Source organism: Cryptotermes secundus, unplaced genomic scaffold (genome assembly GCF_002891405.2).
Source record: "Cryptotermes secundus unplaced genomic scaffold, Csec_1.0 scaffold367, whole genome shotgun sequence".
NCBI lineage: Eukaryota > Metazoa > Arthropoda > Insecta > Blattodea > Kalotermitidae > Cryptotermes > Cryptotermes secundus.
In genome coordinates this window covers 582,071-601,779 of record NW_019731266.1, presented here as the reverse complement: position 1 = coordinate 601,779, position 19,709 = coordinate 582,071, and the positions used below count along the sequence as shown (strand labels likewise).

Here is a 19,709-nt window from a genome sequence, read left to right as displayed (position 1 = left end):
GGTGGAGCTATACCTCCACTCTCCCATATGCCTTCATGGCATAGTTTCTAATTACATAATTAAGCACAAGGACAACTTTACCTTTACCTTGTTGTCAATAAGGGTATTAGAAATATAAAGTTGTGTGTTGTCCTGTCTCACTAAAAGCTGTCCCTCTGCTTAGTGAAGCATCACGATCTCAGGATCTATACATATGCCTAATGAAACATCATGCCACGGAGTTAAAGGGGGTGTGTGTGTGTGTGTGTGTAGGTATAGCGCCATACATTCTTAAGCTTAGCACTATTTCTTGTTTTTTTTCTTTTACAAGGCTATCAGTATATCGGGCTATGTAGGTGAATGATAAATTGGAAAAGATCTGGAAGGGAACTGTTGCGGTTTAACAGAGATACTATCCTAGGATTTGATTGGAGAGTCTTAGAAAAATTGCGGAAACCCTCAAGTTAGTATAACCAGTGTCCAGACTGATATTCCAACGCAGCAGCTCCTGAACACTATTCTAGGCAGTTGATATGGTAACGTGAAAGGTGAGACTCGCATCCCAGACTGTGGCACACATGTCACCCGGCCTGCAGAACATGGGTATTGTCGTTGGTTCGTACCTGTTACTCCTTGGGCTCCATTTTCATCAGTCGGCAAATATTTAAAGAAATATATATGGTAACTGCACTCTAACGGAAGACTGGTTCATGAATTTTAAGGGAGGTTTAAGAGTAAATAGTGGATATTCGAAAATATTGGACCACGTCGTTAGCTTACATGAACTTAATATTTGCACCGTTCACTTTTACACCCGCGTATTACAAAACCCCTGACCGGATTGGATGAGACCAGATGCTTAAACACTTTGTTCTAGTTTCAAGATAACTATTTCAGCCTGCTGCTTGGTTCTTTCTAGTTGCTTGCCTAGCTTTTTTTTTTATTCCTAGTGGGATGGGACTAAGGGCGTTTGAGAACAGGGTGTTGAGGAGAATATTTGGACCGAAGAGAGATGAAGTGGCAGGAGGTTGGAGAAAACTGCTTAATGAGGAGCTTCATAACTTGTACTCTTCTCCAAGTATAATTAGAATGATCAAGTCAAGGAGGATGAGGTAGGCAGGTCATGTAACACGAATGGGGGATATGAGGAATGTGTATAGGACNCCAGAAGGGCTCAGCTCCATGAATAAGTAAGTAAGTAATGGGGTGGGACTAAGTCCCTTGTACTGCGGCAACTTCTGGCCCATTGTACCAGCCCCATATGGTAAGTGAGGGTGAGTGTGGAGCAATTGATGGAATGAAGATTGGCAGGAGAAACCGAAGTACTCGGAGAAAACCTGCCCCAGCGCTACTTTGTCCACCACAAATCCCACTTGACCAGACCCGGGATCGAACCCGGGCCGCTGCGGTGGGAAGCCAGCGACTAACCGCTTGAGCTATGGCGCGGCCTTGCTTGCCTGGCTTACTGGTTTACCCTGAAGATGGAGACCTTAACTTCTTCTGAAACGTCTGTGAACGTTTACCGGAATACACGGCGTCATATCTCGGAGGATAGTCACTGCTGTGAGAATCTAGAACGCAAGAGGCAAATAATATTTTTAGACCTAATACAGACGATCCCCGCTCTAAGTAACGGTACCTAACCGGGGAGTGTTCGTAAGGCGTAAGTCGCGATCTCCAATAGTCATAATGTTCTAACAGGGAGTTAGATTTCGGAATGACCAAAAAATGATCAAGGAAAACACCAAGTTTATTGTCCGAAGTGAAACATACAAGCACCGGGGGAAAAAAACATTATGTTATAACCGCTGGAGATCTCATTATGTTACAACAATGCTATTAATAAACTGTAATAGAACTTTTCCTCTTATAAACCACGTTTAATAGGATATATAATACAAAATTGTTGATGTGCAGCAAAATCTTATCCTAAATGCACACCAAAGCAGACAACAATACGAAATGATAGACTTCTTTCCTTTTGTTTGTTTTCGTTCTCGTTCACAAGTGATCGTTTTTGTTCGGAAGGGATTTCGGATGAGTTTGTTCGTTTTCGGGTGACAAACCAAGCCGAGCGCATGCGCTGGTGTCTGCGAAATTATTTAAATAGAGGTGTACCTTTAGTAGTATGTGGAGAACGGTATTTTCGGACATCCAGTCGGAGCCGTTCATGAAGATGTATTGAGGGCACGCAATAGTCGACATCGACGCGTTGCGAACAAAGGTACGCAGTCAGAAACAGTCGAAAGTAGTGTTTTGGATGTGAGTCTGAATCATTTATATTCGTTGTCTGAATATTTATCAGATTGCAACATAAGGTCACATGGATTAAAAAAAATTCGTTAGATGTTGTTTTTGTAGTTGTGCATGCTGGTTGGTTCGACGGACAGCTGTTTCCGGTGTGCGGCACGCATTCGAAATGTCCGCCACTTGGTGTGGGAGAGTGACACCAGACGCTGTTGCCAAATTTACATTTTGAGTCACTGTATCAACTGCCAGCGTTACTTAATTCCATTATTGCTTAGACTGGTTCAGCTGCTTGTTTAGTGTCAGATGCGAGAATACCGGAAATGAATGAGAGGAACTGAAACGAGACGACTGACTCTGTCCATCGTTCTTTATTCTACAAACTAGCGAACATAACGTTTATTGATGTTAGCTCTTTCTAAGGGACCCAACAGAGTAAGTGTCTTCACCCCAACCTGAGGACGGGAACAGATCCAGGTTCCGAAACGCTTTGTTTAAGGCTACTTCTTTCTAAGGGACCCAACAGAGTAAGTGTCTTCTCCCAACCCGAGGACGGAAATATCCAGTTTCCGAAATGGTATCTAGTATCTAGAATACCGGCTGGTGGACAAAGTCCAAAAACCTAGTAATTCTGAGAGCTTTATAGTCGTAAAAAGCTATTGAAGTATGTATAGTTTTATATTAAGTCTTGTTATCCCAAACCGCTTATACTGCTGCCAAAATTACCATGAACATATAACCCCCCTCCCAAATAGAGCATTTCCGCTTAAAGACAAGCATAAAAGGAGCTGATCTGCTGGATATGGGAACAGAGTGAATACCATAACGGGACGGATTCTGCGATGTTCAGCGAGTCAGTAGACCAGAAAACATTTGGTAAAGCCGTACTCAAGGTCAGTGCAGTGTCTCCAGTTGGGGGAACACCCAGAAGATTCTTCAAACCGCACACCTTGAATATGACGGCGCGCGCAGATATGCACTTCCTGTGCCCCCGACACCGGGGGGCAAACAGAACAGCCAGACCCAGTTCGAAATTGAGGGTAATCTCATGTTGAAGACATTGACGGGGTTAGCACAGTGAGGGTCAAGTGCCGTACTCCGATACTGTTTGAATTCTATAGTCAGGAGCGTCAGGAGTCATGCATACGGGAAGTGAGAATCCTTTCAGCCGGAAAACCACCGAGGAAGGGACGTACAGTATAGCTGAAAGCTCAGAGGAATGCGACGTGAGGACATGGTCTGGAGTCAGGAGTCATGCATACGGGAAGTGAGAATCCTTTCAGCCGGAAAACCACCGAGGAAGGGACGCACAGTATAGCTGAAAGCTCAGAGGAATGCGACGTGAGGACATGGACTGGAGTCAGGAGTCATGCATACGGGAAGTGAGAATCCTTTTAGCCGGAAAACCACCGAGGAAGGGACGCACAGTATAGCTGAAAGCTCAGAGGAATGCGACGTGAGGACATGGACTAGAGTCAAAATAGGGTCAAATGGCGGGCTTCTAACCCAGTAATTAAATTTGGGTTTTGTAAAACAAATGAATTTCTTGAATGTCTTAGTAAATCTTAGATTCTAAGGGGTTCTGACGATGGTATGTATAACACTTGGAATTACTGGGTTTTTGGACTTTGTCGTCTGGTATTCTAAAAAACTAGAGAACACAACATTTCGGAAGGTGGCAATGTTTCCGTCCTCGGGTGAGGGAGAGGAGACATCTACTCTTCTGGGTCCCTTAGAAAACAGCTCTAACCTCAGTCATTAGACAGCCTATATCAGTATAACTACAGTTATAAAACGCCTGAGACCGGACCTTGTCAGTGGGAGATAACAGGAAAATGTACAGTAAAAGTTGTCGTGAAGCATATACATACTAAGAAAATGGAGTGGAAATTTTGTGCAACAAATCAATGCATAGGATTAACTGGAGAATTGTTGATGTTGTGAGACTTTATTTGCCTACCGCTAGCGTCATCTGCGGAATAAAAACTGAACCCTCGGAACTAAGTGATTCCAACTTAGTAACTGTTTGTTCTCTGGTCGGTGTTTGGCTGGTTGATCCGTTGGTTGGTCAGTAGATCAGTTAGTCCGTCAGTTGATCGTTCGGTTAGTCGTTCTCTTGGTGGTAGTGCAATAAGGGGAGATGTTCTCTAGTAATTTAGAAAATAATTCAAGCGTTTAGACATTATCAAATTACGGAGATATGTCAAACATTTTAAATACATTCTTCAGTGAAGGAAGCTGCTATTTCCGTAAGCAGTAATAAAATTCAGAAATGCTACATAACGTACCAGGGACCAACTCAGAATGTAAATTTCATTTGACATGTCTAACAATTGAAGCTTCTATCGCGTTCCTGGAATATTCACATCAAATCTTTGGCATATTCAAGGCGTCTTTTTTGTTAATTTTTTTCTGGTATAATTATTCGCACACAAAAATCCCCGTGGTTTTAGTCCGCACTTAGTAAAATTGAAATATTCCCACATTAAAGTAAACCCTCGCTATTGCGGATTGACTGAGGGGAGAGGGGTCATCCGGATCAATGAACCAAAAGAGAGCACTAAAGGACAAAAAAGAAAAATTAGAACACAAAGAACTGGAAAATTTTATAATATAGGTGTAGCGCTGATGAAAAACAAAATCACGGTAGAGCCGTTATTTAAAAACCATAAAAAGACAAGAAGCTGAAATCCAAGATCTCCTTTATCCAGCTCAAACCAATCATGGATATTTTCTTGCGTGGTTTCAGAGTCTCCAGCTGCCCTCAACACAGTCTGAAAGTCCTCTTGCTCCTAAATCTCATGTGTGTCTTTTAAAATATGTCCTCAGCTGTGAGCAGTATTTGTCATTTTTCGTATTTTGATCCGGATTAAATTAGCAAGATTTTACAGTATTAAATTTTCCCGGACGCATGCAACTGGTGAAACTGGCGAATTCTCACATCACTGACATGTGTGATGCACCGTCATGTCAGATGATTCCTCTGGGGAACAAATTCCCACCGTTGGCATTTCTGAAACTACTAGCACGTGTGCGCATGCTCAGCCACGAATGCAGATAGAATGCTGTCTCACTCGCAAATGCCGGTCCGGTCGAACCTGCTGGCAGTTGATGTTCGTGAGGCGAGCACGAACCTAGTGAAGAGCTAGAAACATGGCGTTCGTGAGGTGGAACGACGTGAACACGATGAAATTCATAAATCTATATAAACAGGAAGAATGTCTGTGGAACATAAGTTTGCTGGACTATAAAAACAAAGAGGCGAGGAACCTTGCGCTCGAGAGAATAGCTGCGGCTATGGGTCTGGAAGGTTTTGGCGTTTCAGACGTAAAGTACAAGATTAAAAATATTCGATCGTCTTACTGCCAGGAACTGAAGAAAATCCAGTTTAGTGAGGCTAGTTGTTCGTCTCCTGAAGATGTATACAGACCAACAGTTGTCTGGTTCAGTAGTTTACACTCCTTCCTCAAGAGTTTTGTGTTCCAGCGAGAGAGACCGCCCGGCTTCACTCCGGTGAGTTCACTGTTTACGTTAACTGTTAGTAGCGGCCTCCGTAGGCTAGGGTAACGTTCCCACCTCATGACTCAAGGTACGCGGGTTCAAACCCGGCGGAGGTCATGGAATTTTTAAGGGCGGAAAAATTCAGGGAACAAGTCCTCCGGGAGGGACTTTAAGCCGTGGGTCCCGTGTCGTAGATTTACGGCACGTAGAAGATCCTCATGTCTCTAGGAGACCTCTGAGCAAAATTAGGCAACACATTTCCCGCCCAAGTAGTTTCCAATGCCTCTGGTAGATGGGGGAAATATCAGGTACAGAGGGCCGACCTCGTTGGCTGAACGGGGCTGATAGCACGCACCAGTACCGGTAAGGTATGGAGGACAGTAGAAATTAAAGGGGGGCGCACAATGGACCAATAACTGGTCTAAGTGCATGGGGAAACCCACCCCCTCTAATAATAATAATAATAATAATAATAACTGTTAGTCGATATAGCGACAGATTACGGGCTGGATAGCCGAGGAATTGGGGTTTGATTCCCGGCAGGCTGTCCTCCAAAGCATCAAGACACTTCAATCGTACCGCGGGTAAAACGGCTGGAGACTGAAGCTCACCACTTACCTCCATCTAGTGCTGAGGGTAAGAACGTTTTCGTGTCGTAGTGGACAACTTTACGTTTACCCTTTTATGTAACTTTAAGATAGCAAAGGAAATAACAGCAGAACTGAAAAAAAATACAAAACAAGGAGATTCGTCATTAATAAATCCAATAAGTTCGTGACGATGATGTATTAATACAGTTATCGTCCTGTTTTTATTTAAAACAACGTTTCCTAGACTGGAGTCTGCCTCCGTCCTCAGGTAAATAGGCAGCTCAGTTGGGCCCAATGGACAGAAGTAGCCCCGGACGTTGTTTGAAGTTAAAAAATACGATGGATGATGTCCGAAAGGTCAGTAATTGTATTTGCAATCTGTAATCGAGAGATCGAGGCCCGATCGAGGACCTGATGGGCAGGACATGCAGATGGTGGATATTGCAAGGCCGTTCGCCACCAGTTACTGACTTTCGGTAGTTTAAGATCACCAAGTCATCATGTCATTTGACGCAATGTAGTGTGAGATACTGACAGCGTTGGTAAACAAACACTGTGCCATCCTTTAACGGTTAAGAATTATCTAGCTTGTAACCGGGAGTCGCGATAGCTCAGTCGGCATAGTGACGTGCTGTGGGCTGGAAGTTCGGGGTTCGATTCCTGGAAGGGGAAAGAGTTTTCTCTCGTCCACAGCGTTCAGACCGGCTCTGGAGCCTACCCACCCTCTATCCAACAGGTACCGGAGCTCTTTCCCAGGGAACGAAGCGACCGGAGCGTGAATCTGACCACTCACCTCCATCTAGTGCCGAGATCAAGAATGGTGGAGCTATACCTCCACTCTTCCATTAGTTTTCATAGCGTGGTGCTTAATTATACACTTTACCTTTTTTTAGCTTCTAGTCGCAGCTTTTCACTATTCTGATAAATTTAGGTTCAAATTTTTGCTTGCTGAGCACACAGAACTGTGTGTCACACAAAAGTTACAGATACATCTGTAATCTTGTCCCATGTTAAATTGTAAGCGCTCTGCACTGGTCCGAAAGCAGATTCCGAGCCATGAAGGGCTGTATTGCATTCTCCAAAAAAATGGCCGTTACAAAATTACTTTTTTTTTTTCTTAGTGGTCGTGATGTTACACTTTTCAGATCCATACACTGAATGGCGTGAGTATTATTTTGGCCTAAACTCTCACATAACCGCCATGTTGGCTCCATAACCGGGCGCAAGGGAGACTGAGTGATTGAACCGTTTACAGCATGACTTGTACAAGCTTTTAGAAGGCCGTATTTACAGTTTTGAGGGGCCCCGGGACAATGACAGTGTGGAGGCCCTTGTCAGCAACAACAAATTCAGGTTACGGCAAATGTTTCTTTTATTCTTGTGTCTTATAACGGCTAAAAATGCAAACTAACCTTTCCTGATTTCATAGATGCAGATACCTCTATAAAGTCTGTGGATTGAGGTCCCGGTTCGACGGTCCTGATCGCCTCCCCTTAAATAGGCCCTGACGCTGTATGAAATTCACAGCGTTACCGGAAGAAATGCATGCGTGCAACATTCCTCGCCCATCCAGTCGTCCTTTACTTTATCACCGTACTAGTTTAATATTTTACGTTATTACATGTTTTTACTGAGATATTATTTTTTTAAATTAATCCACTTTCCTATGTACTTCCTCATGTTCTTAAACTCCATCTCACCTTGTTGATGTAACTGATACCAGATATGATAACGGCAAGATAAACTTGTCCCTGTGCTTAATTAATTAAGCACCACGCCATGAAGGCATATAGAAGAGTGGAGATATAGCTCCACCATTCTTAACCTCGGCTGTAAATGGAGGTGAGTGGTCAGCTTCACACTCCTGCCCCCGGTACCCATTGGGGAGGAAGCTGGATGGTCCCCAGAGCCGGTCTGAAAGCTACAATAGATACCCAGTGTCCTGAATATTTCAATTCGCATATTTTTCTACTGGTTTATTACCTAATACTGAGCTTCATCTTACTAATTCTGTCCCTGTGACTATTCTTTGTAATGCATTCCTCCGCTTAAATTCTAGTAAACATGTACAGTATTTAAAGTGACACATCTTGGTGATGAAGTATGCTTCATATATTTGTCTTGGATTGTTGTTCTATAGACACTAACAGTTTCAGAAGCATTTTCATTATTCGTGGGGGTGGGGTGACACTGAATCTACTTGGTACGCCGGCAACTATTGGGCCTCTTGAACGAGCCCCGGATGAGAAATAAGTATGGAGCATTTAGTAGAATGAGAATTGGCAGGGGAAACCGAAGTGCTCAGAGAAAACCTGCCTCAGTTCCCACACGACCTGCCCAGGGATCGAGACCTGGCCGCCGCAAGGGACATTTTAGGAACATATTAAATTCTAAATATTAATATCTCGTGGGATATGGCCCCCTGTATTCTGGTAGATCGTTATCAGCGTTTCGGAGGAATCTGTTGCTTCCAGGGTAGCAGGATTTTTCGAAACATCTGTAACTTTCTAACCTACTACATGTAACATCTGAGTACTGTAATCTTCATATTCATCGCCGTGAGAACGTCACATCCACGTTCAGTTTTTGTTATTAGCACATTTCTACCGTCAAATTTAAATGAATATTTGATGTTGACAGGATAGAGTCAGCAGGTCAACTTCAATAAAAGATGAAGAAATTGTCCTTGAAGAAGTGACACAGCTGTACGACACGAATGAAGCCTGGACTTCAGTTGAAGAGAGTGCCTGTGGAAAGCGAGAAGCTTCCGAATTTCGGTTGGAGGGATCAGCGTCCCCGGAGCCCGCTAGGCAGCAGCCCAAGAGATGTAAGACGTCCGACTGTGGTCTCCTGTGTAAGACTGTGGACAGGTTGAAAGAAGTGCTGGACAGGAAGGAGGAAGACGAGTTTGAGACATTTGGAAAGAGTGTGGCATGTCAGTTGAAGAGACTATCAGTACGGAGGGCCGCATCGGCGCAGTTGAAGATTCAGGCTATCCTCACTGAAGAGAGAATTGAACAGGAACTGGAGCACCAGGCCATTAATGTGCCATAGTTAAGTGACGAGGTTCAATAAGTGAAGTCTGAGACTTCCGTGGAGGTTAGCGTATTTTGTTTCTCGGATTTAGTAATTTTTTTCTGTTAGATATGTGACTGCTAGCCCTATAAAACCTAATGTTCTTCGAAATGATACTCAAAACTCCAGTTCGTACCTCACAGGAAACATCACATATGTGAATGCTGTTTAGGAAAACAGTCGCCGTTTACTGCTAGGATCTTGTGAAAGCTATATACGTATTGTAGCATGTAGAGCCGTTACTGTGCAACGACCGCGAGATAAGCAAATATAGCAGAGCCGTTACTGTGTAACAAGCTGTCGTTCAGAGAGGACTTGAACTCGGAAGCATAGGAATGACCATTACTAGAAGCCGTTACCAGGCAACCACTAATGGAGACACTGTGGGCTGGGAAAGACAGCGTGGTTTTGTAAAGTATGGAAAAAGCTGTAGTGTTACAGTTATTTGTAATTACGACCTTTAATGATCAATAAATCGAGTTATCAATCCAAACCCCGTCTTTAGTCACTCATACACATGGCAATATTTATACATACATACATATTAACCATCAGACTTTAAAGAGTTAATTCAGGTAGGAATAATCAGCGGTAGCAGTATGATAAGTTAAAGGTATTTTAACATCTTTCTGTGGAATGTGGCAGTGTGTGATCTGGTATATCGTTAGCGACTTTTAGGAGAAACGTGTTGCTTCCATCTTGAGGATACGTCTGATGCAAGGAAGGAAGAGAGAGAGCAGACGTGTCGAGGACAGATATAAGGGAAGGAGAAAATGTAGGAAGAGCGAAAGAAAGAGAATAAGAAATGAATAAACAAAATAGAAATAAAATTAATAATAACAACATACCTTTACTTTATTATACGTATAACTTACGTTCATGTGGCGTGTTAGCGGCGGACAGTTGGTTGCTATGGTAACCCGAAATTGCGTGATGACAATGATAAATATCACACGAAACACTGTGTATGCAGTAAAACCTTGCTTATTCGGTTAGTTCCAGTTAATCGGGATCGAAATATGAAAAATTCTGTTCACAGTTGAGTACGTATTTTAAAAGAAACATGGGATTTAGGAGCAGGACTTTCAGACTGTGGTGAGGGCAGCTGGAGAGATTGAAACCACGGGATTTAGGAGCAGGACTTTCAGACTGTGGTGAGGGCAGCTGGAGAGATTGAAACCACGCAAGAAAATATCCAAGATTGGCTTGAGCTGACTGGAGACCCTGAATTTCAGCTTCTGACAGAGGAAGAAATTGCTGCAGTGATTTCTATTTATTTATTTTCATCAGCACTACGTATGTGTATTACGGTGAGCCGCGTAGCGCAGTCGGTATAGCGACTGCCTACGGGGTAGACGACCGAGGGGTCGGAGTTCGGGCCCCAGTAGGGTCAAAAATTTTCTCTTCTCCACGTCGTCCAGACCGGCTCTAGGGTCAACTCAGCCTCCTATCCAATGGGTACCGGGGGCTCTTTCCCCGGGGGCTAAGCGGCNAGGGGTCGGAGTTCGAGCCCCAGTAGGGTCAAGAATTTTGCCTTCTGCACGTCGTCCAGACCGGCTCTGGGGTCAACCCAGCCTCCTATCCAATGGATACCGGGGGCTCTTTCCCCGGGGGTTAAGCGGCCGGGGCTTGAAGCTGGCCACTCACCTCCAGCTAGTGCCGAGGTCAAGAAAAATGTGGATATATACATCCACTCACACGCCTTCATGGCGTAATGCTTAATTAGTTAAGCACAGAGGCAAGTTACGTTTATTACCTATATTTTTTAATTTTCCATTTATCTGTTTTCTAATTTTTGTTTGTCTTTTAGTACTATCTTTTGCTTCAATAGTCCAGATTATCGTTTAAATCGCATGACGTCTCTCTACACCTCCTAGCTAATCTGTATTAGCCAGGGTTTACTATATATTTATGCACGTCATAATATCAGTAGTCACAGAATAGACGCGATACGCTAAAACAAAGATAGGCACTCGTTCTTGATCTACTGCGTAAGTTACGTTCATGCAGCGTGTTCACGCTTGACAACGTGTTGCTGTTATAGCCCGAAATGGCATAATGCTAATGCTGAATCTCACGCTTAACAAAGCACTTCTTCATATACGTACGAGTATATCTATATATAGACAGAGAGTGCCTGACGACCGCTGACGACAGACTCGAGGATGTTACCTCCCCTCCGTCGGTAGGTATGGAGAGGCCTTTAACTCTCTGCCTGGAAAGTTAAGGTGTTTTACATATGTATTTTTGTTTTGCCGCAAAGTAGGTTAAATGAAATCAAATTAAATCAGTAACTACCCCAGAAACAGAAACCATAAAGCGTGCGTTATGGTTACCAGTCATGTATAGTTTTATTAATTTTTCTGTAAAAAAGTGGCAGTTTCACTGCGTGCATTTAATTACTGGTGTGTTATAGTCAGTTGGAAAGAGATTGGACATTTTGATTGCGTGTGGATCTTGTTCATCGTAGCAGGAAGTGGAGGTTGCGTTTCGCACCGACGGCGGGTCGCCAAACTTGTTGACGGGCGGCTCCTTAGTTTATGTCCTTATCATCAGATATGGGAAATGTGAAGTTCTTACGGCGGCCACTGTAGAGCTTACTTCCTTACTTATGCTGCTTCCATCTTCAGGATATGAAAGTATAAATGTGATACTGATACGGACTGAGGGAGGGCGGGATACCGGGACCCTGAGCGAGCCATTAGAGGAAAGTTTACTTTCACCAAACAGTGCGAAGAAACAGATATAGCAGAAAGGTAAAATTATTCGTGGGCTTAATTAATTAAGCATCACGCCATGGAAACGTATGGGGAAGCGGAGGTATATTTCCATCATTTTTAACCTTGACACTAAAGGGGGTGAGTGGTCAGCTTCGGGTCCCGGCCGCTTTAGCTCCCCGGTACTCATTGGACAGAAGGCTGATTGGACCCCAGAACCGGTCTGCACGTTATGNGAGAGAAAAAATCTTTCCCTTGCCGGGAATCGAATTCCCATTCCATGGGTGTCTAGCCCGTAAGCCAGTCGCTATACCGACTGAGCTATTGCGGTTCGTCGGTGATAAGAGAATGGGTGAAGCAATTATTCCTTGCTTTGTGCCCCGAGTCCCATGATCACCTTTCTTGTACGTTGCCTGTTCCTGAAACTAGATACTGAAGATGTACCCACAAATGTAGAAAGGCAGTCTTAAAAAGGAGAGATGAGGAGATTTTAAGGGTGGAAGAGAGGAAGAGTGTAGCTGAGAGGGTGGAGGAGATGTTTGATAAGGTGAGACTGACGTGGCATGTGAATTTGTTATCAGATTCTACTCAGGAACCGGAAGTATCGTTTAAACGTCACGCTGCCCACTCCCTCCACCTGACTTCATACTGAGTCGATAAGAAACAGAACATGTCATGTTGCGGGACTGTACTTCTGTTGGTCGGCAATGTTTCGGGCACTGGAGACCATGCTGATGATTCTGAGCCTATTTAGCTACAGCAGAACAGCGCCTGTATTCACTCGCAAGTTTCTCTAGCGTTGATTTTTATGATTGTGATTCGTTTTAATGACGCCGGTTCATCTGTTGAAGACTATTGTATCACTAGTTCGATAAAGATTCCTGTTAATGAATTTGAGGCTATTTAACGTAGTTGGAATCATTACTGGTGGCTGTATTCACATGCAGGTTTTTCTGGCGCTCCTTTCGATTATACTGGTGCTTTTGTTGATACTGGTTCATAAGTCTGCTATAAATTCCTGTGATAATCTGAGGCGTTAAATTATGTTGGATCAGTTATTTGAAAGCGCGTTTTCCTTACCCAAATGTAATTTTTCTTAATGGTTACTTAAGCACGCATAGTCAGGATTGTTAGTGTCAATGTTAGATTGTGACATATTTTCTCAAAGCAAGAATTGTGGAACCAGAGAAAAGGCCATAGCTAAGTAACATCTGTGTAAACAGGGGACAGTATAACAGGAGTTTGTAAGGTACAGCTATGTGGACACGTTTTCCCGACAACGAGAAAACACGCAATAATGGAAGAAACGTTTTCTGCGCGGCCCCTGCCGGGGCTGTATAACAAAGACCAGCTGCCATTACGAGACAGTTTTTGGACGGCAGTTAGAAGAGTAGGATGTTGGTGTGAGATGGCCGACAGCCTACAAGGACGCGAGGCCGGGATCAGAGGGATGTCCGCTGTTGCGTCAGTTGAGAGTTGCACTTGTGAGAAGTGAGAAGGTGGTAGCTAAGGCTGGGGAAAGTTACCCAGAGTAAGGGGAACGTCCGGCATTGAAAGCCGTTGCCAAGCAACTGCTTTATGAAGGCAGGACATTAGGTGTACTATAGTTACAGTGATATTGGCCGCGCCATAGCTCAAGCGGTTAGTATCTGGCTTCCCACCGCGGCGGCCCTGGTTCGATCCCTCGTCTTGTCAAGTGGGATTTGTGGTGGACAAAATGGCGCTGGGACGGGTTTTCTCCGAGTACTTCGGTTTTCCCTGCCAATCTTCATTCCACCAAATTCTCCATCATCATAATCACCCGGAGTGGGCTACAGAGTGGACCCAGTTGGACTCCACCCCCCACTAAGCGAAAAAATTGAAAAATTACAGTAATTTTCGTAGAGTGTATCTCATTGAGACTGTCGTAGTTAATCGTAGTTACGATCTGTAAGTGTTCAGTAAATCTGATTACCAATCCAATCCCCATCAATAGCCAATCACGTGACAACATTATTGGGTACCATAACTCGTGTAGTCGAGAGTGCTCTAGTTTACGTTGAATACTAATTTCCATGGAGAATTAATTACACACGAATTATATATAATTTACTTTTTATTAACTGTCAATTTCGCTGGATTGTCAAATGCTGTTACTCCTTATAATCGAGGTTTTTGCTGTACTTTGACTTGTAATACTAATTTGCACGACTATGCATGTGTGCAATTTAGTTTCCGTGACTGTACAGGTTCCACGGATCGCATGCAGTCAACAGAGCCGCGTGATGGTACCGGCCTAGAAGTTGAGCAAAAACAACGAACTGAGGAAGTGGGGCCAGGGTTGCCATGTCTCCTACAATCAAACTTTTTCCTTTTTTATTAACCAACCATGCAACGCGCGTTAAAAAGGACCAGTTTTTTCCTTCTGCTTTTAATATTCTGTTAGCGAAACATAGTAGGGTAGGGGAGGGAAAGTTGTTTTTTTTTAGCGATAAATTACAACAAAGTTTTATGTCATGTTGGCGAAAGTTCTTTGGAGGATCGGAGGGCAAAGGGGCTATTTCGAAGTTTCCTATAAACATTTGAGCCTGGGAAGGCGCATATTGCTTTGTCGGCTGTCACAATTGCAAATATATTACTGAAATATTTATACTTCGGTTATAGACCGGAACCGTACTGTAGCCGGGTGCTACGCAAGATATTGTTGCCAGCAATAATAGGAGTAAATGAAATGAAACCTCTTGGCACCCACCAGTTGAATCTCCTAGACACAGAATTTGTCCGTGTGTAAATACCACGCCATGAAATCATAAATGGAGAATGACGGCAAAGCCTCCCACTTCTAAAACAGTGGTACGATCTGCCTTATTTAAATTACCCGTGGAACTTCATTTCAGCGATGTCTGAAAGGAAGATTTGCATAATCTTGAGAGTAAGCGTTTCACGTCATGACATTCTGTGGAATGTCATGACGTAGGCTAACAAATGGCGGCTTTTTGAGATCATCTTGCTGTCTGTGTGTTTCCGTGCAACGTTGCTAGGCAACGGCTCGGTATACACATTCCCGTGGTAAAAGAACTGGACGCGGTGTTTTCTCTGTGGTCCGTGTCGTATCCAATACTTAGTATGTAGTGAACGGAAAATAGGTAATTAGTTCTTCGCAGAACTTCTTGTTGTAAATCGTTTAACGATTATGAATCATGAACTATTTATGTAGAATTCTGATATTAAGACACAGTAAAGTTATATTTGTGTACTTGAGGTTTTCAGAGCTGTGACTATTAAGACTAAATCTTAATGGATGTAGCTCTTTTTACTCACGTAGACGTCTCCCGACGTTTCGGAAGAACCGTACTGCTTCCATCTTCAGGGTCGAAAAGAAAGAAAGCCATGCAAGAAACCAAGTAAAAGGTGGGAAGCAGAGCCGCCTTACTTGCCACCTGTATCTGGTTTGACTTCCTCTGCGATCCTGATGATGGAAGCGTTGCATTCCTCCATGGTCAGTTTTAGGCTCCATCGGTTTTAGCCCCACGGAAGGGCCGTCGGTACCTATTCTCTAAGAGACTTGGCCTCTCCCAGAATCAGCGTGGGCGCTGTGGAAAAGAGAAAACTTTCTTGCCCCTGTAGGGAATCTTGCGGACACTAATCTTGAGGATGGCAACTGCAGTGTTTGTCGAAACAGAAAACCTTCTGCATTCTGCATGACGTATTCCCGAAAGCCGAATCAGTAATGAAATTCCAGTTGTAAAATTCTGAGGACAAGAATGGAGGAGAATGAAGGGGCTAATTTCTTCTTCTTCTTCTACCGCTTCTTCTTCTTCAAGTGTATAGGTTAGTGGCCTGTTTTCCACTTCAGGAGAATATGTCTAACTATGGGTCGTCCGATAGCGCTAAATCTTGCCCTGTAAATAAATGCATTTACTCGTAGATGCCCTATACTCCACTTGCTGGGACACGCGGTAGCGTAATTGGTTGAGGCACTATGCTACAAACCGGAAGGTCGCGGGTTCGATTTCCCAATGAGGTCATTGGATTTTGGATCCTTCCAGCCGCACTATGGCCCTGGGGTCGACTCAGCCTCTAACTGAAATGAGTACTAGGAATCTTCCTGGGGTAGATGGTGGCCGGCGCGTAATGCTGACAACCTTACCGCGACGTCTCACAACCCTGTGGGTCTCCACGGCCAGTTACATGGATTGCTTTACCTTTATATGGGAATAAGAGTACGCTACAGTCAGTGGCCTAGGCCTCTGTGTCTTCTTACGAAGTCATGTATATCCATCTGTCTATCACTACAGTCCTTCTGTTGGACTTTGGTCGCTTTTTTTCAGTTTCTGAATCCTATACACATTCCGTAGGACCCCTTGGACGAGGATCAGCCCGTCGCAAGGCCTCTGCCCACACACAGAAGAACACAAACAGAATAAACCCACACAGACATCCATGCCCTGACTGGAATTCAAATCCACGATCCCAGCGTTCGAGCGAGCGAAAACGATTCAAGCACTAGACCGCGTGGCCACAGTGATTGGCTTAGAAAGTCACTAGGTTCTGTGTCCAGCATAGTTCCAGTGTTCGTACGACGGTGGGAAATTCAAACATATGGACACAGGGCTTTTTATTCCATTAGGTTGCCTGCACGAGGTGTGACGTACAATAGATGTGCTTCAGCAATAACTATAGTTGTAGAGTATGCTTTGTGCTGTGCAGTGCGGAAGAGATAAGCTGCAGTTACATTACGCAGCAAAGCAGGAATGGCGGCATGAGCGTGCGAACAAAAATGCACGTCAAATGAAACAAAAAAGAAATGTGATTTCCTCGTCATTGGAGCTCCGTCAGTGAACCCGATGGACAATATGAGAAATCCCACAACACTGTGGACAGGATGTCCACCGGGGAATTCCCTCTCGCCATCAATTTGTTACTAATTGTCTTTATTATGACCTCACCTTATGAAAAGTGCAATTGTGTTTTAATTGCCCTGAAAGGAAAAGAGGTTCATACGGTTATATCTGCCCTTATGCAACACATTTTATACACGTGGGCTCATGGTAGTGAAAATCAGTATGTAGGTCATACCACCCAGTGCAAAACTGATGCTGTGTTTTAAATTTCATTTCCTGTACCGTGCAGGTTAGTTCTAGCGGTAAGGGGTCCAGTTAGTGTTTTCGGTGCACAGGGTTTGAATCTCGACTGTGAAATTTCTTAGTATTACAATATCCTCCCTCTGGCATTGTTAAGTTACTCTGCTAGCATATCGCAAGATAAACAAAGCCCAAGATATGAGGAATGCTAAGTGCAATATCCCGCCTTCGGAACCCTTATTGTTATTCTTATTATTATTGGAGGGGGTGGGTTTCCCCATGCACCGCGACCAGTGGTCTATTGTACGTCCCCCTGTGATATTCTACCAGTCTCTATACCCTACCGATACTGGTACGTGCCATCAGTCCCGACTGAGCCAGCGAGTTCGGCCTCTACTGGCTCAGCGGTATCTAGATGCTTCCCCCATCTACCAGAGGCGTTAGCGACTATTGTTGGGCGGGAAATGTCCTTAATAATTTGGCTCAGAGGCCTCCTTGAGGCATGAGGTTCTTTTACGTGCTGTAAAGCTACGACACGGAACCTACGCTTAAAAGTCCCTCCCGGAGGACTTGTTCCATGAATTTTTCCGCCCTTAAAAATTCCACGACCTCCGCCGGGTTTGAACCCGCGTACCTTGAGTCATGAGGTGGGAACGTTACCCCTAGATTACGGAGGCCGCTTAGTGCTGATGTAATTATTGAAGAGTATCAGGGTGCTGAAGAGAATACTTCGACCTAAGAGGGACGAAGTAAGAGGAGGGAAGAGAAAACTGCATAACGTGTGCTCCTCGCTAAATCTTATTGGAATTATCACGTCAAATAAGGTCAGATGGGCAGGGCATGTAACATACAATGCTGAGAATAGCAAACCCTGAAGCAACCGAGACGTGGATGGGAGGATAATTTTGAAATAAATATTGTCACATATGACGGGTCGGTGTGACTGGTGGTGGGTTCTAGATTTGATGATTTAGTATATTGAACACTTCCTCGCAATTACAATCAATTAGAGCGCTAACGCTATCTTCATAATTCTCTAGGATATGCTCCATTCTCTTGTACTCTCAGCTACCCCTAGCGTCTGAATGCGCTTCTTTTATAACCACTTAGCACAGACCCAACGGAAAGCACAGTCTGTATTTTTGATGAAGCTTGTTTACCTCGCCGTTGCTTAGCAATGGACTCCATATTATTTTCATACGCTGAAGCGAAAAATTATTTACCAAGCTGTGCCTACCAGTGATCATTTTCTTCCATTGTTACATAGGAACGGCAATTCTTTTATTGTTTCCTGCGTTAGGAATGTGTTTACCTAGCAACGGTTTTTAGTGGCTCCATAGGTGATTGCTAAGAGCAGATCTGTCACAGTATTAAGGAAATAGGGTGGAAGAATGTGGACTGGATTCAGCTGTCTCAGAATAGAGACCAGTGGCAGGTCCTTGTGAACACCGTAATGAACCTTAGGGTTCCATAATATGCTGGGAATTTCTTGAGCGGGTGGGAAATTATTGCTTCTCAAGAAGAATTTAGTTCATTGGAGTTCAGTCGGTTAGTCTCCGGGTTCGATCCCAGATTATGTGCGATTTGTTTTGGGCAAAGTGTCTGAGTAGCGCCCTTGTTTTGAGCACGAATCTTCATGTTGGAAGTTTTCCTTTGGAGTGGCTGACAAGACGATGTTGTGGTACTGTATCATATTTTGCTCATTTTATGTTGACAACAGCCTTGGCTTTCAATGAGACACTAATTGGTTCCGACAGATAGTTTATATTTAGATCTGTTGACCCTTTGCTTTTGTTAATCTTCGACACACACCGAGTTTCTCGTGAAACTGTTGTCTTATTTGTGTTTTAACGCATTACATGAGCCGGGGTGGCAGATTCGTATGCTGTGACATCATCATCCTTAATACTCCTAATGCGTTTCATAGTCTCCTCTACGAGAGGGTCTCTGTATTGAGTTTCATGAGCGTCGGTTCTGAAACTTACTCCGACAGCATACAGAATGTCTACAGTGAAACGCCATGATTTTGAAGATGTTTTGAGAAATAGGCAAATGATTTCAGCTGTTGAGGGTCTTTTGCGTACTACAAGAGTTCAAATTCCCGCCTAAATTGTTATGCTACGTCGCAGAGCCACCGTTGGGGCGCTGTTGTCCTTTCACGCGAAGATGGTGTCAACTCAGGAGGAGGCGTGCGTTGTTGTGTGGCTTTCTGAGCTTAAGCCCACTGTGAGGGTGCAAAGGGAGTTTCGTCGTGCACCAGACGCAAAGAGGATCAAAACGTGGCAGAAGAAGTTTCTGGAGACTGGGAGCGTCCTGAAAGGGCACGGAGGAGGCCGACAACGTGTCTCCGATGAGAAAGGCAGAGAACGTCCGCATGACGTTCATCCGAAGTCCAAGGAAGTCAATTCATCGAGCTTCACGGGAACTGCAAATGTCACGAGCAACTGTGCATAAAGTTCTCCAAAAATGGTTGTGTCCTTAGGGTGCAGATTCTGCAGGAACTGAAGCCAGAGGACAACCACGGCGACACAGTCTTG

The 19,709-nt window shown here is 44.1% G+C and overlaps 2 protein-coding genes across 7 annotated transcripts in view; both read left to right on the top strand.

The window, feature by feature from the left end:
- The window catches only part of LOC111866769 (protein Wnt-5b), a 440,161-nt gene that overhangs the window by 91,059 nt on the left and 329,393 nt on the right, over positions 1-19,709 (top strand). The window lies entirely within an intron of this gene.
- Positions 5,349-9,832, top strand: LOC111866770. Its single transcript, XM_023856014.2, has 2 exons — positions 5,349-5,739; positions 8,958-9,832. The coding sequence occupies exons 1-2, from the start codon at positions 5,380-5,382 to the stop codon at positions 9,369-9,371; spliced, it is 774 nt and encodes a 257-aa protein (XP_023711782.1). The 5' UTR covers positions 5,349-5,379; the 3' UTR covers positions 9,372-9,832.

What these genes read in the sequence shown, in the direction of transcription:
- LOC111866770 (XM_023856014.2), top strand. Translation starts at nt 5,380, where the DNA reads ATGGCGTTCGTGAGGTGGAACGACGTGAACACGATGAAATTCATAAAT. An exon ending in GACCGCCCGGCTTCACTCCG is followed by an intron (nt 5,740 to 8,957) that starts GTGAGTTCACTG and finishes TGATGTTGACAG; the next exon opens with GATAGAGTCAGCAGGTCAAC.